Source organism: Chlorocebus sabaeus, chromosome 10, assembly GCF_047675955.1.
Source record: "Chlorocebus sabaeus isolate Y175 chromosome 10, mChlSab1.0.hap1, whole genome shotgun sequence".
In the NCBI taxonomy this organism is placed as follows: domain Eukaryota; kingdom Metazoa; phylum Chordata; class Mammalia; order Primates; family Cercopithecidae; genus Chlorocebus; species Chlorocebus sabaeus.
In genome coordinates this window covers 28,696,478-28,721,789 of record NC_132913.1, presented here as the reverse complement: position 1 = coordinate 28,721,789, position 25,312 = coordinate 28,696,478, and the positions used below count along the sequence as shown (strand labels likewise).

General features: G+C 36.5%; 1 protein-coding gene across 1 annotated transcript in view; it reads left to right on the top strand.

Moving 5' to 3' along the window:
* The window catches only part of LRP1B (LDL receptor related protein 1B), a 1,897,925-nt gene that overhangs the window by 667,992 nt on the left and 1,204,621 nt on the right, over positions 1 to 25,312 (top strand). Inside the window, exon 3 of the mRNA XM_073019651.1 lies at positions 4,508 to 4,645. Within this exon, the coding sequence (XP_072875752.1) occupies positions 4,508 to 4,645 (138 nt within the window). The remainder of the gene's footprint in view (positions 1 to 4,507; positions 4,646 to 25,312) is intronic.

Below are 25,312 nucleotides of genomic sequence, written 5' to 3'. Positions count from 1 at the left end.
CTCAGAGAGAGGCATTCTGGTCAGTCTTTGGAGGACTTTGCATGCCTCTGGCCTCACTGTGGCCGGGACCACAGAGGCCCTGGAGAGAAGTTCGGCAGAATGTTAGAAGCAGAGGCTAGTGTGAAATGGGAATAGGCATGAAGCAAGTGCCGTCTATGTTTTAAAGAAGTTTAATAGTAAATTTTTTTTTTTCAGTAGGCAAAAAGGGATACTGCTTGAAGGAAAGTTTAAAGAGCAAAAGTAACTTTTTTTCTTGGGTATAAGTTAAGAAAATTGAGTGAGATTGCAGGCACGGGACTTTGAAATATTGGGAAAATAAATGGGAAATAAAACCAAGAGAGAATTCTAGATAGGACAAGACCCAAAAGGTGGGATATAATATAGTGTAAGGTAGAGAGGTTAGCTGTGAGGAAGGAGCAGTCATGCTGTTTCTGCTAAGACATGACAGTGTTGGGATAAGTGCAGTTATTTGACTGTTGTCTGCCATTAGAGCAGAAGAAAAATTTCCCTCTCCACATAGCATGCTATCTCAATTTTCTTTAATCAGAAGATACATTTGATGGAACTTATGTCCTTTATTATCCCCTATTAATGTACACAGTAAGATATTTACTCTATACTTAAAAATAATTTAAACATTCAGAAGTATACAGGTGAATCCCATTATCCTTGCATTATCCTGGAGGCATTATTTGTAAAATAAGATTTAGTGTAAGAAATGAAACCTATTTCTGCTAATTGGTCAAGGCTTATACATAATTTAAAAGTATAAAGACTAGCCTCATGGGTTGATATAATTTAGGTCACCCAATGATGGAGTTTTTCTTTTTAAGTTGTTACATTTTCAATTTTGCTATCTTGCTTAGGTCACCTACATTTAGATTTAAGGGACAGGGAATGTTTTCTGAATGTGCATGTTGCTGAAAGGTGAGGTGACATTCTCACAAGGACTACCATGCTTGCTAAAAGTTTTTAATGTCTTTGTATAATTTTGAAATTTGTCCTGCACTACCTGGTCACCTCGCCCCGTCCCAGGTCCCTCCCAACTCCTTATGATTCAGTCACTACAGAGGTAATGCCAGGTTTACCAGAGAACCTCCAGTCATGCTCCTTTTTGTGCCTCGTTTATAATCTCTGGCTGTGAAATGTTCAAATGCCTGAAAGTCTTCATGAAATTAATCATTTAATTTAAGGTAACATTGCCATATTCTCAGGAATTCATGAAGCCCCCATTATCCCATGCTTCTCACGCTGGTGGACGGGTAGAAGCAGTAATCAGAGTGGCTGTTCTGTCCATTTACAGGATGGACAGAATCTGTAAGGAGCTTCATGGGATACAAATATTTTCACTGCACAAATGATCATTGGAAATTAGAATAGAGTAATCCCCAAAGTAACAGTACATGAAATATCCATATTGCCTAGCTTTTGAGAGAATTTTGTTTGAGGCAGGCATTGCTATTTCTCAGACAGCTCTGTCTCCCCGTTTTCCAGAAAGAACAACAAAATACTGATTTTAGCAGTTTTCCAACTGAAATATCCTAGCAGTGTTCAAAGAGGTCTGAAATGTTTATTCCCTCAACTGTGAGGCTAATTACCAGGGCCTCGGGCCACCTCTAAAAATATTCTTTGCTGTTTACTCCACTGTACCTTGCAAATATTATGATTGTCTTAATGTGTATTGCCATGAAAATTTGAGAAGGACTGGTTAAGGTACAGTTCATCCAGCCATGATCCAGCTGTCTCATGAGTTACCCAATAGTCCTGGCAACCAAGACAAGAGTATATCAAAGATGATAAAGACTATAGTAGCCAGTCTATAAAGAAACCAACTAACTCTTTAGTTCTCCCAGACTAATTTCTCTCTTGTCCCTAAACTTTACCACTAGGAATAATCTAATAACTCTATACATTGTCTTTGCAAAATAAACACACTTTTTCCTGTTTTCTCAAAATTTATAAGTAGCTGAGCCTTTCTTCTGGCCACCAGATGTGTATTTTACTCCTGCTATCATTATCATGTTCCTCAGTTACCTGGCAATCTTAACAGTGAAAAATCATACTTCCATTTGAGTCAACACATGAATCACTTTTTAAAGAATCTTGCTGCTCGTGAGAACTGCTGAGTCATTTTTTGTTTTCTAACTGATACTTCTAAAATCTCTCAGTTTTATGAAGTGTTTTCTCTGTGGGTAACTTTTAGAACTTTTACAGAAAGGTCTAAATATAACTGGCCTAAATATCTCTTGGAAATTCATGCAAGGATGCATGTTTTAAAATTTTTATGTATCAGCCAAGTAATTTTAAAAAGCTACTTTATGATGTTGGTCATAGAAGTTTATAGCTTTTTAATATTAATTTACGTATCTTTAAAATTCATTTTTAAATGCATTTATGTTAATATTGTAAATATAAGATTAAATAGCTAGAGAGGCTCAGTGAAAACTCTTTCACTTACTCTTATTCCTGTAATTTGTATTCAAATTTGTATATTTGTACTTTGTTAATATATATGCACACACATATATATAAATAAATTTGGAAATAAAGATATATTTTAAAAATATTGATCCTCAAGTTACATCAGCATGTTACAGAAAATGAGTTGTGCATTTGGGGTGACAGGTGTTTGCCATTTAATAGCCTTGTTTAGTAGTAATTATATAAATACACATGAAATTTACAGAGAGATCTGTTAAACAATTCAGCTAGTGAAGCTACAGCATGAAAATTTGCTTATATTCCCCAAAACGCAAAAGGTTAAGAGAAAGCTGTTTTAGCATCAAACAAAATGATTTACACCTATAATTCCTATTTGATAAAGTATTTCAAAATTATATTTAACTTTTTACAAGTCTAGTTTGTTTTTCCGCTTGTATGATATTTTTGTTTTCTTTTGTTTGTTTTCTAATTTTATCACATTGCAATCGTCTGCAATTCTCATAATTTTGCATATCCTAAAATATGTTAGATTGGCCTTTTAATTATTATTATTTTTTTACCTCAACTAAGTAGAGAAAGTAAAACATGAAATTTTTGAACTTTTTTTTTTCTTTTTCAGGAGGAAGAAAGGGACTTACAACAGAAAAGAGAGTTTTGAGATATAACTATTTACCAAAAAGCAACTTACCTTCTTAGAACATTTTTTACTTAACTATGATAACACCAAACACTTATTGTTTGCCAGACAGTGTTTAAGAGCTTTTGATAGAATCCTCACCACAACCCTGTGAAATACAGACGTGATATACAGCTTGCCCAGGCCATTCCGCTCATGAATAGTGGGGCCAGCATTTAGACCCAGGAATCTGGCTCCACAGTCTGTTAAGCACTCTGCTATGCTGCATTTATTTATGTAACTAATGCATGTTGAATTCCTACTCAGCCTCCATTGCAGTGCTCAGAGCTTTGTAGTGAATAACTGTTGACATTCACAACAACCCTATGAGGTAGGCTCTTTTGATAGTTTCATTTTATACATGAGAAAACTAATAATTATTTGATTAAATCAATTAATGTCCCATGGACTCAGCAGAGTTCTGATTAAAACCTAAGTGTGTCAAGGCTGCGGCAATAATCTCTGTCAGATTAATATATGATAGTAGTCATATTGGAATTATTACACTTTGGATTTGGGAAAGCTAGATAAGACGAAGAAGAATCATATTTCGATTTGGCAAGTGCTTGTAGAAGCATAGCTAGGATTTGGGAATTGAGAGCCTGACATTCAGATAAAATAACATACAATTTGGATGCTTGATAAAGATTTGGAATGGGTAAACTGAGAAAAGGCCATATGTTCTGATTTAAGCTTATCTTAAAAACACAAAGAGTGATTACACGAAGTAGTTACCACTGGTGTTTACAAAAATGAGTATGTTCTTTTTTTCACTTCCTGTTATTTAGCAAATTTTATTCCATTGTAGTTGCTCAGTAAAAGATTTTTAAACAATAGAAATCGTACATAATACATACATAAATACATTTATAACTTCATATTCTTAAAGAACAGACTAAAAATAATATAACCTTTAGATTGACATAACTTCACTTAAACGCCACTGAAACAGTTTTGTTCATGTTATCTGATGTAATTTTAACAAGAGACCTGCGGAGAACCATTATCCATAGTTCACAGCTGAAGAAATTGAGATTCAAGAAGTTTAAGTACGTTGCCCAACTTATCTAGGGATATGAGATGAAACAATGACTCATATCAACCCTCAGATTTTAAATCCATACTATTTTAATGTTTGGAAAGAATATTTATGTTTTTAATGCATTATTTGAAAAAATACATGTTTCCTTTTCTATGAGGCTTTTAAAAATTAGGTGTTTAATCACATAGGCTAATTCAATGTCTCTGAGAACAAGAGCAGCACTCTTCTCTCACGGTATTTTCTATAGCTTTGTTTTGTAAAACAATGCTAGTAATTACTTGTGCTTAACAGTTTTACCATTTAAAAAAGCTAACGCATAATTCTATTCTTTTTTGCATTTTTTTCAGGTCCTGAGGAGGTAGAAATCAAGTGCCCCTTGAATCACATTGCTTGCCTTGGTACCAACAAATGTGTTCATTTATCCCAGCTGTGCAATGGTGTCTTGGACTGCCCAGACGGGTATGACGAAGGAGTACATTGTCAGGGTGAGTCCATTCGTGGAACAATGCAACTGAAATATTAAATTTTGCGTAGTAATGAAAGTTCAAAGAAAACATAGAACCTGCCTTTTCTTTCAACCATAAGCATATCAGTTATTAAGAAAGCATGCATTTTATTGCCAGACATTTAATATGCATTTCAAAGCTGCAAGTATTATGTTTGAGCAAAAAAACACCATTAGACAACACACACACGCACACACACATTTAGACTTTGAAGTTGGGCTCTTAAACAATTACATGTTTCATATAAAAAAGTACTTTTGATCAAAAGGCAAACGGGAAGTCTTTTTCACAGCAGATTAATATCACATAGTGTTATAAGCTTGTTTCTCTGAACTTTTGCTTAAAGTATTTGAAGGAATGCTTCGGCAACCAAGTATTTTAGTAAGAAATATCCATGGGAAATTTTTTCCTTCATAATCTTTCCATAATATTAGACTATTAACTTTCTTGTAATTTTCTGTCTTTTTAAAAATCAACATCTAAATTCCACAGTGGTAAAATATGACCTAGATATTAATGATAAGAGTGATAATAATTAAAATCTAAAAAGTAATAAAACGTTAATTGCTACTGGCACATTCTAGTAGGGGTGGAGTAGGGGGAAATGAAACACGAGATGAAGAGAAATAACAGCAGAAGGAAAAGTCAAGCATCCAGGTAAGGACCCAGATTTGGGAACAGAATCAAGGTATCAGTCAAGTGAATCAGACTGCAAGATGGAGCTGGGAAAGAAATAACTGTACTAGAAGTCTCTAACTCAGATTCTCATAGACTGAGTGTAACACAAAGGATATTGAAGCTAGGATTTCAATGAGAACCTGTCCTTCATTTGGGGGTCGGTAAGACCCTAAAGAATGGAAGAAAGGATAGAAAACTGGAGATAACATATCTGGTTTCTGGGTAGCTTCACACAAACTAATTGCTGTCATGAGAGAAGAGGTCCCAGGTCACCAGAAATTCCAGTTGTTCAGGAGGAGTGCCATATATGTATACATTTAAAGTGCTCAAAGTCAGATACTATTTTTTAAAACATTGTATCGTCAATAACATGCCCAAGCAAAACCTGTCTGGGGGCCTGACAGGGCTTGTTTGCTGTCAGTTTTCCAGGTCTGGGGTGAAGTAAGCTGAATTCAAGACCATAAATGGAGATATATATTAGAAAAAGCATAAATCTCAGGACAATAACCTGAAGATGTAAGAATGTTGAGAGACCACAGGTAGGCTGTGGAAATCAACTGGTCACTAGGTCTTTTCCCTCTCTCTAAATGTCCAATTACTCTGACTCTGTGGATAAATTCTGACTGGGAATTTAAAGATCTTCAGAAGATTCCTTCTTTGGCCTGAGTTTCCTTTCTTAGCATTAAAGTTACATAAACAATCAGCAGATTCTTAGTTGCAGTTATGAATACATATGTAATAATAATGAATAAGAGATTTTATTTTTATGTAAAGGCTTTGTGATATCTTTTATGTAATTGTATATAAAAAAGTGATATGAAAAGAAGGTAGGCCGGATGCGGTGGCTCACTCCTGTAATCCCAGCACTTTGGGAGGCCGAGGTGGGCAGATCACCCAAGGTCAGGAGTTTGAGACCAGCAGGCCAACATGGTGAAACCCTGTGTCTACTAAAAATACAAAAAGTTAGCCTGGCATGGTGGCAGGTGACTGTATTCCCAGCTACTTGGGAGGCTGAGGCAGAAGAATTGCTTGAACCCAGGAGGCAGAGGTTGCCGTGAGTAGAGATTATGCCATTACACTCCAGACTGGGTGGAGTGAAACTCCATCCAAGAAAGAGAGAGAGAGAGAGAGAGAGAGAGAGAGAGAGAGAGAGAGAGATGGAGGGAGTGATGGGGAGAGGGGAGGGAGGGAGGGAGGGAGGAAGGAAACTGAATTATAAAGTGTAATTTTCTTTTTGGATATTAATTATATTTTCTAGATACTAATTTTATTCAACTCAGTTATAATTCAGGCTTTTGGTTATATTGTTTTTGAATTTTCAAATAGATATGTATGACTAAGCTTTTAAAAGAACAAAACCATCACCTTTTCAAATATATTTCTTCAGAGGTGATTACACAAACATGAGCAATGAAAATACATTCTATAAAATACAAGGCCTCTCAATCCAGAAAATTTCCACAGAAATGCACACAACTGTATAAAGAATGATGGAAGCAGTGAACAACTTTGACAAATAGAAACAAGATGGACTAAGATGTATCAAAACGCTGTTTTAAATTTGACATTCTTAAGATAATTTATGATGCTAATGAAACAGGAGTTCCCAGACTCCCCTCGCAGGATGTGCGACAGGGTTGTGGCTCATCTGTTTGGCTGCCATGGGCTCAAACCCCTTCCAGGAATGGGAGCATGCAGACAGGTAGGTGCAGGAGCTGGAGCCAGCACTTTTGGGCTCTGGTCCCATGGTAGCATCTACGGGTTGGTGCCTGCCACTCCCAAAGCATGTTATAATGCTCTTTTAGCTGTGCCATCTGCAGATGGCTTAAGTGTTAACTAGCTCAGTGCCCTCTTAGTACCCAGGTTCCTATCTGTGTCCAGGAAGAGTCAGGTCACACAGGGAAATTGAAGGAAGGTAAATGCAGAAGATTTTATTGTTGGATGGAGGTGGTTCTCAGTGGAATGGATGAGAAGCTGGAAAGGGGATGGTGTGGGGAGATGATCTTCCCTTGGAGTTTGGCTGTCCTGTGGCTGATCTCCTCTATGACCATCTCCAGCCGTACTTGTCTCGACATTCAGATGCTCCTTCGCTTCTCTCCTTCTCTGCTGTACCGCTCTTTCGCTCTGCTGCTTTTCTGCATCTCTGTTCTTCTCTTTGTGGAGCCCGAGGTTTGGGGTTTTTATGGGTACAGGATAAGGAGGTGTGGCAGGCCAAAGGACAACATCTGAGTGTGAAAACAGGAATGCCTGTTCCCATTTAGGGCCCTGGGTTTCCAGGCTTGAGGGCGGGGCCTTTGCTGGGGAATTGCTCTCTTCTACCCAAGATTTCCCTGCCTCCTGTCAGTATCATATTATTAACATTTAAAGTGAGTCTAAGCAAGAGAAGCCTTCTTTTTATTAACATCCCTGTTAGATCACATTTGTGGTGCCAAGTGGTAAGTTGATTATTTACTTAGACAGAGTCTTGCTCTGTTGCTAAGGCTAGACTGCAGTGGCATGAAATCAGCTTACAGCAACCTCCCCCTCCTAGGTTTAAATGATTCTCCCGCCTCGGCATCCCAAGTAGCTGGGATTATAGGCCTGTGCCACCAGCTAATTTTTGTATTTTTAGCATAGCCGGGGTTTCACCATGTTGGTCAGGCTGGTCTCAAACTCCTGATATAAAGTGATCCACCCAACTTGCCTCCCACAGTGCTAGGATTACAGGCGTGAGCGCCTGGCCCCCAAGTGGTAATATATTTAAATATCCATGGGAATGACAGTCTCTGTGGCAACATCTGCTCTTATCCTATTAAAAGAATATGGAAAGTTCTGAGGTCAATGAAAAAAGAATTTTATCTTTCATGTCACTAGCAAAAGTGATTATTCAATCTATGTGGTTGTTTTCTAGCAAACATTCTGAAGTTCTTTTAAATCTAAGATGATAACGTGTGTGAAGATGTTACTAAAACTGATTGGAGAAAAAAACTCTCTGACATATGAAAAGCTCACCCCAAAACATACAAATACATGCACACATATTCATCTTTTCTCATATTTTTTTTTCTATTCTGAACATTTTCCTGTGTGATTCTTAGTATATGACATAATTAATTGGCATATTTGACCAGGAAACTACAAAAGAATAAGATCCCCTTATATATCACCCAACTCCTTAAAATAATGCATACTCAGACTTTTAAATTCCATTTGATTATTTTACCTTACTTTCCAGTTGGAATATAACTTTCCTAATATGTGCAATTGCATTTTTTCTTAATCCACTCATAATCTATTGTCAGTAATTTTAACGTATTTAATTTAGATGGCAACTTCTGTTATTTAAAATTTTATGTAGCTGGTTGTTTACTTTTATATTTCTATCCATAAAACTAAACTCTTATGAGAAAGTGCTGAAAAAATCCTGGGGGTGATTTAGAACTTAGAGGCATTCTCAAAATGGACCAAGGTAAATGGTAGCCTTTTTTATCTGTAATGATTCACCATGGGAAAATTAATACTTCTTCAAACTTCTTGCTTAAATCTTATATGTATTCCAAATTATCTAAAATGGAATTAACCTAGAGGTTTTTCAAGACTCCATTTTTTTTTTTTTTTTTTTTGTCTTCCAGACAGGAAAAATGTATCTGTGCTGTTGTTTTGTTAAAAATCCTATTCCAGCTACTACTATGGAAAAAGGAAGGGAGGAAGGGAGGAAAGGAAGGGAGGGAAAGAGGGAGGAAAGGAAGGAAGGGAGGAAAACAAGGGAGGGAGGGAAGGAAGGAAGGAAGGAAGGAAGGAAGGAAGGAAGGAAGGAAGGAAGGAAGGAAGGAATTTAGTGAAGCTATTGAAGAAGAAAAATGAATTTTCAACTCTTTAATGTTTTTAATTTTACTTTATTTTATCAATTAATCTTGTCATAGCCTCATTTAAAGAATTTCTTTAAAATATTGCCAATATTTTTCTAATTTAAAATCATAATATAGAGTGAAATTTCAGCATGCAGAATTCCAAAACAAAGGTAAGGAGAAGAGGTGCAATTGCAATGTTACAGTAAGTGTATCCGTCATCAACACTGATCTTAAAGCACAGGGAGGGAAACCTGTGCTAAAGTGTCTTGAAACATCAATAAGCCTACAGCTAAGAAACAAAGAAGTAGAATTAGCCAGGAAGACCTAGGTTTGGGAGATCAAAACACTTTTGATTAGTAAAGCTCTTACAATTTAAGAGTAGATCCTGCTGTATTTTCTCTGTGTTGAGCTCTGCTAAGGTGATCAGATAGTCCCAAGCCTATCTCAGGTGTAAGGATTTCCTCGCAAAGAGATTAGTATAAGTAACTGAGTTAGTTTAGTTAAAGGCTATGACCCTTAACACTAGCTGATTTCGGGGCCAAGCTTAATGCTTCCCAGAAGCAAAGCAACAATTTCTAGAAAGAATAGAACTTCTATAGGTGTTTCATCCTTTTGAAAGGCTTATACCGATATTGTTTATATTGACAAATGACACCTACATGAAATTAGGTTTGTGCACTTATGGAAGACTGTTCTAAATATATATGTGTATATATAAACATATATACACATGCATACTTGCACATATATATGTATATATGTTCATTTTTTCAGGGACTTAGTTTTATAAATTCTATTTAATTAGAAATATGCTTTGGCACATTCATCTGACTTCTTAACACTGATTTATAAGGTATAATTGCTAAATTAATCCTGCTAAAGAGACTTAGAATTCAAGTTTAAAAATGTTCGAATACATTGACAGAAGGGGCAGCTAGCTAACTCAGTAAATACCTCTGGGGAAAGGATGACTAAGTAATTTGACCCTATGTTGTAGCTGAGAATTCAAAAGGTCATCTAAAATAGTTAATTGTTGAATGGAAGTTAATTCATTTGTGATAGATTTACATCTTTGATGAATGTTAATATTATATTAAGTACATGTTCTCTTCCTCCAAACAGAATTATTGTTTAAGAATAACTATGGAAACAAAAAAAATGTGTAAATTTTTACAAATGGTGCAAACTGCCTACTAGTAGTTTAGAAATGATTACGGAAGGCTTTCAGTTAGAAGGAGATATTCTTCATTAAGACATCATTTCAGAGTCTGTATCTGTCCCTCTTCCTAGACAGTAGTGGTTTCAATGAAGTTACATTACTTCTATAATTTTTGATCACAGCTTTTCTGTAGTGAGATTCCTGGTGTATTATGGATCTCTATTTGTTGCTGCAATATACTCTATTTTCAGTTAATTTTGATTTGATTTGATTTTAATTTATTTTTTTATTATTATTATTATTATTATTATTTGAGATGGAGTCTTGCTCTTGTCACCCAGGCTGGAGTGCGGTGGTACAATCTCAGCTCACTACAACCTCCACCTCCAGATTTCAAATGATTCTCCTGCCTCAGCCTCCCAAATAGGTGGGATTACAGGCATCCACTACCACGTGTGGCTAATTTTTGTATTTTTAGTATAGACAAGGTTTCACCGTCAGGCTGGTCTCAAACTCCTGACCTCAGGTGATCCACCTGCCTCAGCCTCCCAAAGTACTAGGATTACAGGCATGAGCCACTGTGCCTGGCCAGTTTTAAATAGTTGCAAGTCAACAACATGGATCCACTGCTCCCGCCCCAAGAAAATATTTATTCTGTGTGTATACCTGGTATTTGTAGTAGAAGAAACAGCAATTGCTTTGATATGGAGATTTACCCCTTGGTGCAAACAACTCCTATTATTTCTACCTGTTTCTCAAACGTACCATCCTCCTAGATGGAAGTCTTGTGTGAAACCACAAAAAGCCAGAGAACTCAAGTTCCTTAGGATGAGTGATCTCTCCCCTACTGAAGAGACATGTTAATGTTCTACCACTGATAGTGTTAATTTATATGAATATTTATAGGACCTGGTAGCCCGTGTTTATCTAGATATTTCCTTCATCTTTCTCATCTTGATAGTGGAAAACAAAGAATGTGGAAAATATGAGGCCAAAAAGACTTCTTTAAATGTGCCAGTAGAAATACAGTAAGGACTTTTCCAAAATTCAATTCATTAATCAACTTCAGTAAAATTTGTTTGCACTGACAATATTCCAGATATTTAGCTAAGTACCAGGGATTCAGAAAGTCCTATTTTCTGCCTTCATGGAATCACATGTAGTAATTGAGGTAGGTAAAAATTAAAGAGGATGAATAAGACGAGAAGCATCTAATTCTACATGAGAAGATGCAAGAAGATATCCCAAGTAAGCTGACAGTTGATAGGCATCTCACTCTAAGCGTTGGGTAGGCAGATGAGGAAAGGAAGAACATTACAAAATTAGGGAACTATGTATACAGAGGCACAAGTGCAGGAGAAAGTATTGTATGTTCAAGACCTCTAACTTCTTGGGTAAGGTTGAAGCATACATCCTTGAGTGAAGTGAGAGGAGTTTGAACTTGAAAAAATACTTAGGAATAGAGCAAGAGGAGTTACATTAGAATAGGTATACAGTATGACTTATTTAAAATACATTTCATAAAACCATAAAAAGCAAGAGAGTAAAAACAAAACATATCAGAGTATATTCTCAGTAGTATTTTAAGGGTGTTATATGAAGTTTTAATATTAAGCATATAGTAGCTAGAATTGTTGCATATGTGTAGCAGGTTATATAGTTTATTTTTAGAAAGTATATATGTGCATTACTGTGATTATAAAACTTGGAGATAAATAGTAATCCTTACCTCACATTGATCAACTCCAGAATGGATGCACATTACATGTTGTTCTTTAATGTGTCACTTGGATGTAATTCGTGTAAGTGAAAGTCAAAATAGACAACATAAGGAGCCATATTAAGCAAAATCCTTTTCAAATAACATATAGAAATTTGGAAGGTATATTTACTATTTTAAGCAACCATAATTTCACCATTCGCAAGCTACTAAAATACTACCTTGTAGTAGAACTTGCCTAAATTTTGTCCTCTTGTCCTTTAACTTTGAAAAATATATCACTGTTTTAATATTATTCAAAAGTATGAATTACAACTAACTGTCACTCAGCTCTCTACTCAGCCTCAAATGTGAGGCCAAATCTCGTATGATTCTTTATTTGGTTTTTGACACAGCAGCTTGATATTTAAAAAGCAAGGAATTAAAGCAGGTAGCTGAAGTTAAATGGCACCCCCAGGAGTCACACTGGAAATCAGTTGGAAAGCAAGCATTAAACCCTGTGACCTTGAGTTTTCCTTCACCAATTTTGACTACTGGGCCTTAACATACCAACTCAGAGAACTATATAACATCATGATGCTTCAGCATCCTCCTGACCCATTCTCAAAGCAGCAAGATGGCTTGTAGAATTTCAGCTGAAGACATTTTTCAACTAACTATGTATTCCTTGTCAGGTTTATTAATTGTTTGAAAAGGAAAAAAAAAAAATGTGCTGAGTAAACAACAGGCTGAACAATTAAGTAACCAGCTTGAAGTATTCAGTGTCTCAATCTTACTAGTAGCTTATCTCTTTGAGAAAAATGAGTGCTTTCATTTGGTGAAGAATGTGGAAGGGAACTGTTCATTTTAACTCTTTGAAGTAGACCTGTACCAGTAACAATAGGAAGTTAAAAAACTTCAGAAATTTTGACATTCATGATGGAATCTGGAAGAAATAAAGAGAGATTTCTCAAAGTCATTCAATAGAGAAAGTTTAAATTTTGAATAATGTATCCCTGCGGGAGATACATTCCAAGATCCCCTGTGAAGGCCTGAAACTGTGGATGGTACCCAATCCTATATAGACTATGTTTTTTTCTATACATGCCTACCTATGATAAAGTTTAATTCATAAATTAGGCTCAGTAAGAGATTAACATCAATAATCATAAAATAGAACAATAACAATTTACTGTCATAAATGTTTTAGAAATGTGATCTCTTTCTCTCTCTCAAAATACCTTATTGAACTGTATTTAGCTATTTCCAGATGACAGTTGACTATGGCTAACTCAAACCTCAGCCCGTCAAATCCTGGAAAATGAAACATTGAATAAGAAGGGACGTTCCAATGAGAATTAACCATAAATATTTAGAAGATTTGAGGTCCGTTGAGCCTAATCTCTAAATCTAGTAAATCTTACAAATTCTATAGAGAAAGCTCACAAGAGATTTCCAGCCAGTATTTTCATTTCTGAATTTCTAATATTTTCATAATTGTAAAAAATGCTATTTTTGTGGCTTTTTAAATAATCCATTATTTTCACTTATATAGTAAACCCTATTCCATGGAATCACATGTGTGTTAGTTCCATCTACTGTGGTTTGAATGTGTATCACCCCAAAATTCAAATGCTGAAATCTAATTACCAAGGTGATGTTATGAGGAGGTGGGTTCTTTTGAGAAGTTATTAGGTCATGAAGGTGGAGCGCTCACAAATGGGATTAGTGCCCTTATAAAATAGGCTCACGCCTATAATCTCAGCACTTTGGGAGGCCAAGCGGGGGTTGGATCACTTGAAGTCATGAGTTCAAGACCATCCAGGCCAACATGGCAAAGTCCACTAAAAATACAAAAATTAGTCAGATGTGGTGTCACGTGCCTGTAATCCGTTACTTGGGAGGCTGAGGCATGAGAACTGCTTAAGCCTGGGAGGCGGGGGTTGCAGTGAGCCCAAATTATGCCACCGCACCGTAGCCTGGGTGACAGAGTGAGACTCTGTCTCAAAAAATAGAAAAATATAATCATAGAGGTCTTTTGCCCCTTCTATTACTTGAGGACACAGCTGGAAGACCTTATTCCATGAGTCATAAAATGGGCTCTCATGGAAAATAGAATCTGCTGGCACCTTGATCTTGGACTTTCCAGCCTTCAGAACTATGAGAAATAAGCTGCCATTGTTTAAGCTACAAAGCCTCTGGTATTTTGTTATAACAGCACAAATGAACTAGAATAACAGAATAGTTCAATACATTAAGTAATATTCTGAAAAATGAAATAGCTGTGAGACTGGTTACTTCTGAGCTCACCGTAGTCAGTCCCTTTGGAATCAAATCAAACAATTATTTCTTTTTCACTTTTGTGGAGATACAGAGACATATGCACATATATTATAAGTTTCCAAACTTTTGGCATGCATTTGCATATTTGAATTTAGATGCAAGAAACTCTTCATTAGTGACTAATATTTTAGTGAAAGTAAATCACCCAGATTTATTTGCATTAGCTGAGAATTTGTGTTCTAGCTTTCTATTAGGCTTGCGATTAAGAAAAAGCTTGAAACCAAATGATTGATCTCTTTAGGACACAAGGGATTGTAGAACTGGTCCAACAACCCACTGTGGTTGTAAAAAACCATGAGGTGGCAACCAAAGAGAGATCAATCTGCTCTGCTCACCGAGCTTCTTCTGGATTAGGTCACTGTGCTTGTGAGCCAAGGCTTGAGTGTCGGATACAAGGAGAATGGGAAGGACAAGCCCTAAAGAGCAATTTTTACTTCCATTAGCTGAAATGTGTGGTGTGTTCTTATTTAGAGTACAGTACAGGTACAAAACCAGAAAGTGCCAAGAAAAAAATCTATACAGTTCAATAAATGACTCTGAGAATTCTCCAATATTCCTAGAGCAGTAGCTCTAAGAACTTGAATTGTCTAATTTTTAGTTAGGTTAATTAAATATTACTTTAGTGGTCTCAAAGAAGTTTGCAGAGAAATATTAATAGGTATAAATGCTCTTTATTCTAAATAGTATATGTAAAATGATCCCCAAATATTTATTATATGTAGAATTAAATATATGATTTGTTTTATATAAATGTATGTGGAAATAGATGTGCGTATACAGAATGTGTATATAGAAATACATGTGCAATCTATCAAATTTTCCTGGCCTGTGTCTATTGGATATACAGGTGAAATGATTATTTAGAGAATTAAAAATATACTTATCCTTTTACACTCTTCGACTGGGTTTGTTTCATTTGTTCCCATTTTCAAAACCAGTGTAAGATGAGGTTTGCACTAGTCATGCTCTTGCTTTGACTCCTGTGTCCTCCCGCCGGCCAATGACTTCAGTTCCATTTCAGTAAGTCAGAGTTGTATTCTATCCATCAAAATTCATTATGCAAAACAATGTGCAGAACCGAGAGGAATATATTTGAGATAAAATTCCAATATTGCCTAACACAATGTGAGCTTTTCACGCAAATGTGCCTTGGTTTAATTTGTCTCTTTTTCTGTCTATGTATATGTTTCATACCCCTACTAGATTGGAAACATCTGAAGAAGCATAGTTTACTTCTATCTAGTCACTTGACCGCAAAGACCCATCCAACTGGCCAGAGATGACAAACATATGGGGAACCATGGGGGAGTGATAGAGTGTAAAGGTGTAAGGATTGTTTTGCAGAGTAACTTCTAGGGATAGTATGTGCTACATTGTATGCTGGAATTTTTGACCTGCCGCCCCACCACTTCCAGCAAAAAACAAAACAAAAACAAACAAACAAACAAAAACAGTGTGCTTTTTGTCAGGAATATTCATGCCTGCATTTTGCCTAAAGTGATTTGCTCCTTTCAGTTTTGTTTCTTATTTACCAGAAATATCTGCAATGTGCAGAAGGGAAGTGCAGGTCTCCTTGATGACTATAACTATAAATAAAGAAGCAGCAATAACTTTCTCTCAGTGCAAAATAGAGTTGTTGGATAATAGGGCCAGAAGGGACTTTCAGAGGTCATCCAGTTCATCTATCTGCCTTCAGGCTGGACTGAAACCAAACTCACCTAGATAGATTGCCATCTACCTTATTTGGAATGCCTTCAGGGAAAGAAATTCTAATAACCATTTTTAGTTATATAGTCAATGCTTAGCAATCTGTACTATGTGCAAATACTTGCATTTCATATCATAATATTTTCTAAGCCCTCTCAGTTTTTAGCCTGTTCCTTCTAACAGATTCTATACTCCTCTAACTTAATCACACTTTTCCAAATAGTCTTTCACTTTTCCAAATAGTTTTAAAGTTTCCAAACCTCTGAAAGTATAAACCATCCCTCCTTACTAACCCAGACACAGTTTATTGGCTATCTATTACCCACTGTAATTGGCTGTCATAGTTTCTGACTGCTATAATTCCCCCCGCTCTCTCTCTCTCAGGTAAATATTTAATACACCTGAGAGGATACACACACACACACACACACACACACACACATATATATCTTGAGCATTTCCTTGTTCACTTATGCCATGTCAGTCAGGAATTGTGTTTGGCTGGGAATAACCGAGATCTTTAACAGACTGGATTAAAAAACAAAAAAACAAAAAAACAAAAAAACAAACAAACAAACAAGTAGAGTTTTACAGAATTTTACATTTCCTTTCAAATTAAAAAAAAAAAAGTTATATATAGACATTCCTTTGAAGGTAAGGTGATTCCGTATGTGACTCGGGTCCCAGACTCCATTATTTTTGTTCTGCAATCCTTGTCACTTGGCTTTCATCCTCAAGGTAGCAAAATGGCCAAAAAAATGGCCACTGCAGCTCGAAATATCACATCCACATTCCAGGGGGACGGAAGAAGACCAAATTATCCCTACCAAGCAACTTACCTTCTTCTTAAGGAACTTTCCAGAAGCCTGATTAAACACCTTTATCCCATTGATCAGAATTTTAACTAACACACAGCCACCCTTATTTGCACGAAAGACTGGGAGATGTATCTTTTCAAGAGGGTAAACTTTGCTTCAGTAAAATCAACTTTGGAAGAAGAAGATAATAGATATTTGATAACAATTAGCAGTTTATGCTATCCGTGTTTTAATAGAGCAGTTAGCTACTCACTAGGTAGCTGTTGTAGTCCTACTATGTTTGATAAACCCTATGAGAGGACTCTAAAGGAAAGAAAGAGAGCTGGTCATTAATTAGCTCTGCGGCTTTGATTACCAGTAAAAGAATAAGTTTGGACAATATCACTGACTTCTTCTAGATATAAAATTATATAAACAAATAAAAATATTTAGGCCGGGCGCAGTGGCTCACGCCTGTAATCCCAGCACTTTGGGAGGCTGAGGCGGGTAGATCATGAGGTCAGGATTTCAAGACCAACCTGGTCAAGATGGCGAAACCCTGTCTCTACTAAAAACACAATAATTAGCTGGGCGCGGTAGCAGGCGCCTGTATTCTCAGCTACTCCGGAGGCTGAGACACAAGAATCGCTTGAACCTGGGGGGCAGAGGTTGCAGTGAACCAAGGTCGCGCCGTTGCACTCCATCCCGGGCGACAGAGCAAGACTCCATCTCAAAAAAAAAAAAAAAAAAAAAAAAAAAAAAAAAAAAAAAAATAAACATACATGAGAGGTATAAAAGTCATGCTGTAGGCCAGGCGCAGTGACTCACGCCTATAATCCCAGCACTTTGGGAGGCCAAGGCGAGCAGATGGCTTGAGCTCGTGAGTTCCAGACCTGGACAACATGGAAAAAACCTGTCTCTACAAAAAATACAAAATTTAGCCAGGAGTTGCAGTGCTTGCCTGTAGTCCCAGCTACTTTGGGGGCTGAGGTGGGAGAATGGCTTGAGCCTGGGAGGTGGAGGTTGCAGTGAGCCCAGATTATGCCACTGTACTCCACTCCAGCCTGGGCAATAAAGCCAGACTTTGTCACCTTGTTTAAAAAAAAAAAAAAAAAAAAAAAGGTCATTCTGTGCTGTAGCAAAAAACTGCCAAATACCTAGATAAATGTCCATAAAGGATAGTCCCTATGGAGCCAGTGAGGGCTGCCTGCTGCCTGAGGAAAGCCAGATTAATGAAGTTTAAGGGAAGAAGATACCGATGTAGCCATCTCTTTCTATCCCTCCCACCTAGTTTCTTCCTTATTTTTTTCCCATTTTTTCCCCATTTCTTTCCCTTTTTCTCTCCTCTCACACTCCCTAGCCACTGCATATCCCGTACTTTTTCAGACTTTATTTTCTCAGTTTTATGCCTTCAAATGCAAGCTTACGCTTGAGACTTTTTAAAAAACACTTGTCTGAATTTCAAAGTCGGCTATTATTTCACATTTCTGGTCAGCCAACCCTATTTTAGCATTGATTTTAACTGTGGCTTGTAAATGTGTATACTTTCTTTCTGTTTTATTTAATATATTGAGACTGCCAAGCTACATTAAATATGTCAAGCCGTGTTAAATTGTACTTATTCTCCTTCTGATGGTAAATTTCCTGTCAATTTTTTTTTTGTTTGCTTTCCTTAGCCCACTGATATTTGCACAAATAAACCCAAAACCTTTTTTATTGCTATTGATTTTTGTTTTATTTTGAAGGAGTTTTAGTTTTCCTTTTAATTTCAAATTCCATCGGGTGATTACTTCTAACACTTTTAACACCCCCAAATAAATCCCTGTCAGTGAGATCTCAATTAAGAAAGCCAGTCTTACCACATGGTTTTAGAGAGTAAATAGGCATTATAGGCACTGGATCAGATCTTAATAAAATGTCACAACAAAGGGCCAGGCGGGATGGCTCACCTTGTAATCCCAGCACTTCCGGAGGCCCAGTCTGGCGGATCACGAAGTCAGGAGATTGAGACCATCCTGGCTAATACGGTGAAACCCCGTCTCTACTAAAAAAAAAAAAAAATACAAAAAATTAGCCGGGCATGGTGTCGGGTGTCGGGAGCCTGTCGTCCCAGCTACTCGGGAGGCTGAGGCAGGAGAATGGCATGAACCCGGGAGGCGGAGCTTGCAGTGAGCCGAGATCGCGACACTATACTCCAGCCTGGGCGACAGAGCGAGACTTCGTCTCAAACGAACAAACAAACAAAAAAGTCATAGCAAAAACAACCTATCAGATAGAATGCATAGTATATCCAATATATGATCCAATTTTTTCTAAAAATCCTTGATGTCTAAGTAAGAGAAGATAAAGATTGAAGAATTCAAAGGGTTTAGAGGAATCAAAGTTAGAAAAATGTTAGAGATTGTACCAAATTCCCTGTGTATATTGCTCACTCATAGATTTTTCTCTCGTTTTTAACAAGAGTAAACTCACTGCAGTGTGGTGTTATGCTGCTTTTTTGAGTGGGCAGGTAAGAAAGTGGAGAAACACTTGGGATGAGACTAATGATCTCTTCACCTAACCGGTCACTGTTAGGAAGACCTGTGTGGATTAGCCAGCCGGGAGAGCGTACTTTTTCTAGTATTTACAACTCATATCTTTTAGGAGCCTGGAACTGAGACAAATGTGGCTGAATTGCAGTTAGTAATATCTGCCAAACTTGAATGGCTGTATTTTTAGTTTATACATAGCACAGAATTTTACAGCCCCCAAAAATCAGAACAAAAAATTGAGATATATCTATATAGAAAATCATATATAAGATATATATGAAATTATATATAAAATCACATATAAAATTATATATATAACATATATAAAACATATATATAAACATTTACATATATATATAAACATGGATTGGATTTTTAAGCTGTTGACATATCATTATGTTTCCTGTTCAGATAGAAATACTATAGGCAAAGAAATAGTGCTCGCACTTAAAAAGTCTATATGCAAAGACATCCTTCATGATTGGCAAAGACTTTTTATTTTTTCTTTCCTGGTTAAACTATTCTTTTTGAAATCTAAGCTTTCGCTATTTGACTGCTGAAGTTTTCTCCCAAAGCTTTATTTGGTACACAACATATTTCTCCCTTTTTCTTCAATAGCTTTTTTCTATTTTCATTTGTCATTTACGATTTGGGGCATGTAATAGTTTCAGTGAGAAATACTTCCCAAAGCAAATATAAATATTTCCAATATATAAAATTACAACAATTCTTTGCTATTCAGATACAGATGGAATATATAATCATTCTTTTGGAGAGGCAATTAGCACTTAGTTCAGTGACTTGGGATGTTGCAACTCATTCATGTTTTGTTTTATTTTTACTACATTGAACCAACGTACTACATATTTACAATGGACCAATACGACTCTAAACAAGAACTGCCTCAGGATTCTCAGTGAAAGTTTACTAATGCAGAATATTAAACAAAGGGTCATCCAACTCTCTTTGTGCAGTCACAGAAATGTTATTTCCTTAGCAGTGACTCAATACAGCTCAAAAGTCAATTGTATTCCAGTTGTGAAAAATTATCAGAAGTTTTCCTAACTCTTAAAAAATTACAAAACATACTGATATCATAGATGTCAATTGCTATTGATGTTTAGGATCATGCTTTGTGCTATAATAGCCATTCAAACTTAATATTTTAAATTGTATTACTTATTTATTTTTCAATTAAAAAAATATTTTGTTGGCTTTGGGCAGCTGGTTACTACTAGTATGGTAACAATAAGGCAGAGTATAGAAACTTAAACTTTCTTTGTCTGTATATTAAGCTTTATTTTATTTTAGAAAGATAAGGAAAGGATGGGGTAATTTCACCTGTTATTTATTTATTTATTTATTTATTTTGAGTTCTGAGATACATGTGCAGAACATGCAGATTTGTTACATAGATCTACATGTGCCATGGTTGTTTGCTACATCTATCAATCTGTCATCTAGGTTTTAAGCCCTGCATGAATTAGGTGTTTGTCCTAATGCTCTCCCTCCCCTTGACCCCCATCCCTCAACAGGCCCTCGCGTGTGATGTTCCCCTCCCTGTGTCCGTGTGTTTTCATTGTTCAGCTCCCACTTATGACTGAGAATATGCAGACTATGACCATTCTTATTGTACAATAGGAGGAGAATGTACTTGAACTAAGATTAGATATGAAGCTATAATTGAACTGATATGTTTAAAAATCAAATAAATGCTCAGCTTTAGGTACTGTTGGAATTAAATTAGAATTATTTTAAAAGCACCTTTGTGGAGGCCTAACTTTGTAATATAGAGCTGACTTGGTGCCATTAATGTAATCACAATTGATGGGCTAGACAAGGAACTACAAATGAAATATGGATGGATGGATGATCCAGCAAATAAAAGGCAACATGTCGTACGTCTGAGAGAAGGCTTTGAGGAGGAAAATTGATTTATGCCAACTTTATTAAAATATTTTTGAAACCTGACAAATTGGTCCTGGAGACTGAAGTTGCAATGAAGTTAACGGCCAAAAGGCAGTAAAATGATATTAAATGAACATTACATTTTTGTGCTTTGAATGTAGGGATTAATCTGGCCTAGCTAAGGAAAAATAGTTTGAGAGAAGATAATTTTCAGAGTTGACTCAATGTCAACTACTTTGTACGATGACAAAACAATTACTCACTTCAACATCCTCGTGCCACATTTGTAGTTAGATGATGAAAACTGTATCTTAAATTAATGGGAGCTAAATCACATATGGAAAAGGAAGGCTGTCTTCCATCAAAGGGGGATATTTAAGTGTCTCAGAGACTAATTTTCTTCAGAGTTGTATATGTATGCTACTTTCATGTTCTTCATAGATTCGGTCTTCAAAAATGTGGTTGCTTTGTTTATCTTTTATTTACCTGTTTGGATAAATATTTGTTGAAATACAATCAACATGGGCCAGTCCTTGCTCTGGGGATATCCAAATGTTTCCTACCAATAGGGGGTTCTCATTATTGTATAGATACCAGTTATTAACAGATAATTTTAAACATGTGTATATATATATATACTTTCATTTCCCTACTGTGCTATTTCTTCACTTCTATTCATTGTCTCCATTTCTACTACTCTTCATCTGTATTAAGCATACTACAGTCAAGCTTTCATTTCTATCATTCCATTGAAGCTGCCTTGTCAAGTTCATCCGTAGTGTCTGTATTGGTATAACCATTGGTCAATTTTAAAATGTCCTTTTAATTTTTCTATCAGTAGTTTTTGACAAAGTTGATCAATTCCTCCTCCTTCACTTGCCTTTCAGGAAACCACCTCAGTCTCTTGGTTTTCTTCCTAGCTCACTGTTGTGCCTTTTCAGTCTCCTTCACTTTTCCCATTTCCCCTTAGGCAGACTCTGTCCTTAGCTGTGTTCTCCTCTCTATTTAATTTACTTGCTTAGCGAACTCATTTAGTCTTAAGGCTTTAAAGATCATCTATGTGCCAATGACTCTCAATTTTTTTTTCCAGTCTAGCTCATTCTTTAACTGCAAAGAGAGCTGGGTATGTATACCCAAGTGCCTACTCAGCATCTCCACTTGGATGTCTAATAGATATCTCCAACTCAACAAATCCAAGTTCTTCCCCACCCCTGAGAATGATCATAACTTTTTCCTTCTCAGTTGGGGGCAACTCTTTTAGTTTCTCACACTAAAAACATTAGAGAGATCCCTGGCTTTAAAAAAATTTACCATATTGAATTCTTCAGGATACATTATTAGCTATACCTTTTAAACATACCCAAATTCTTATCACTTTTCACCAGCCCAACTGCTACTATTTAGGTTGAAACTACAATTATCTTGTACTTGAATAACTGTAATAACCATATAATTGATTTCTCTTATTCCAAATATTATCATAAATATATTATCTTCTCAATAAAGTATCCAGGTAGTCCTGTAAAAACCTGAATGCGATTATATCAGGACATAGCATTACTTTGTTTAAAACTTATCCATGAGTTGCACATTACATTTAAAATGAAGCATAAATTCCTCCAATGACATGTGAAACCCCATATAACCTTGCTACTTATTTGACCTCATCTCCAATTACTGTTTCTCAGCCCCATAATTTCCAATTTTTCCAAGTATGTTGGCCTTATTATTTGTTAGTTATACCAGGGATACTTCTACCTTACATTTTTTGCATGAACTGTTCCCTGAAGAGGGAAACAAAGAGTTTTGTTATGAATGCTGGATTCACTGAGAATGATTGTAATAAGAAAGAGCTGAAGATGCTAATGAGTGATTGTAGTAGTGGAAAATTGATTACCTTGGATGATAATTAAATTGGTGATTTTTTTTAAGGGAAGAAAATACTTATTTCTTCAAACTGAATGTAACCCATTGTCAATTGCTTGCAGGAAGATCATGAGAAAACACCGTTCAAAATCTTAGTAAGCAGCTAAAATTTAGGTTTCTGAGTGTTTAACACATTTGTTTTAGTGCTTTGTTTGATTTAGAATTCTGAGACCAATAGGAGACACCATAGTCTTCTAGAATTTTTACTATGTTGACACAAATCTTCATCTCTGTTGTCTTCTAACCATCCACAACATCATATTTTCCTGACACTCAAGTAAAGAACAGAAGTGAAAGTTTGCAGATCCTTGCCTTCTGGATTAGTCCATTTTCATGCTGCTGATAAAGACATACCCAAGACTGGACAATTTACAAAAGAAAGAGGTTTCATGGGCTCACAGTTCCACAGGGCCAGGGAGGCCTCACAAACATGGCAGAAGGTGAAAGGCACGTCTTACATGGTGGCAGACAAGAGAAGAGAGCTTGTGCAGGAAAACTTCCCTCTATGCCATCAGATCTCATAAGACTTATTCACTGTCACGAGAATAGCATGGAAAAGACTCACCCTCATGACTCAGTTATTTTCCACTGAGTCCCTACCACAACACATGGGGATTATGGGATCTACAATTCAAGATGAGATTTAGGTGGGGACAAAGCCCAACAATATCACCTTGCTTCCTCCTCAGATTCGAAATAAATTGCCGTGAACTTCATGGTAAGACTCAGGAACATGTGCCTGCACGCACAATTCAGCCTCAGACATTTGCTAGCTTTCTGTTGTGAATTATGTCATTGCAGGATCCATGAGGAGGCATAGCTATACAAGACATAAGCCCTGTAGTAAGATCTTTCCATTTATTTAGGAGATGGGTCAAGATATTTCTTTACAAGGTCATTTAAACATATATATACATACATAGACACACACACACACTATATATATGTGTGTCTGTATATATACACACACATATATATGTGTATGTATGTATATATGTGTATATATGCATGTATATGTGTGTATATATATACACACGTGTGTGTGTGTTTGACTTATACCTCTATAGTTTAAGTTGAAGACACTTGGATAATTCATTCAACATACACTACCACTTGTGGAAACTGACAAGTGCCAGGTTCCCTGGGAGCTTTTTCAGCTCGGTAGGTATTGAACATACTGTCCTGTTCAGTTCTCTAAGTCTAAGTTTAGCTCAACTTTATTGATCAGAAACTGACATGGTGAATCAGGGTGTTTCTGGACTGCCATTTTGTCTGTTTTAGAAAGCTAGACAGCAGTTGTGCACTGGCGACTAACTATATAGCATGAGACCAATTTCCTCTCTACATATTACTGTGCATAAAAAGGGGAAATAAAATAATTTTTCTTTCTTTGTACCCCGGAAGCCCCCAAGAGATAGGAAGTGCTTGTTCTTGCCTGGGCTTCCATTTTCTGCCTTGCTTTTCTTACTTTACTCTCTTTCTATGCCCTCCTCTCCACTGCAGTTACCACCCCATTGCCCTCCACCCTTGCCGCTACCTTTCTTTCCTCTCCTGAGATCCAGCAATGTATATCTGACTGTTTCCTATGTATTTCATATAGATGCCCCACAGACATGTCAAATTCATGAACCAAATCTGAACTCATTTTTTTTTTTTTTTTAATTTTTAAGTTCCAGGGTACACGTGTAGGATGTGCAGGTTTGTTACATAGGTAAACATGTGCCATGGTGGTTTGCTGCATCTATCAACCCATCACCTAGGTATTGAATCAGCATGTATTAGCTATTTTTCCTAATGCTCTCTCTCCTCTCACCCTACCGACAGGCCCCAGGGTGTGTTGTTGCCCTCCCTGTGTCCACGTCTTTTCATTGTGCAGCTCCCACTTATAAGTGAGAGTATGTGGTGGTTGGTTTTCTGTTCTTGTGTTGTGAGCTTATCATATTTTACCCTAATCTATTATTCCTTCAGTCTGTCTTGTTTAATTATGTCACCATCCATTTAGTAACCTAAACTAGGCTAGCCTCCTGAAACCACATAAGAATATTTCCTTTCCCTTCCCTGACCCAAA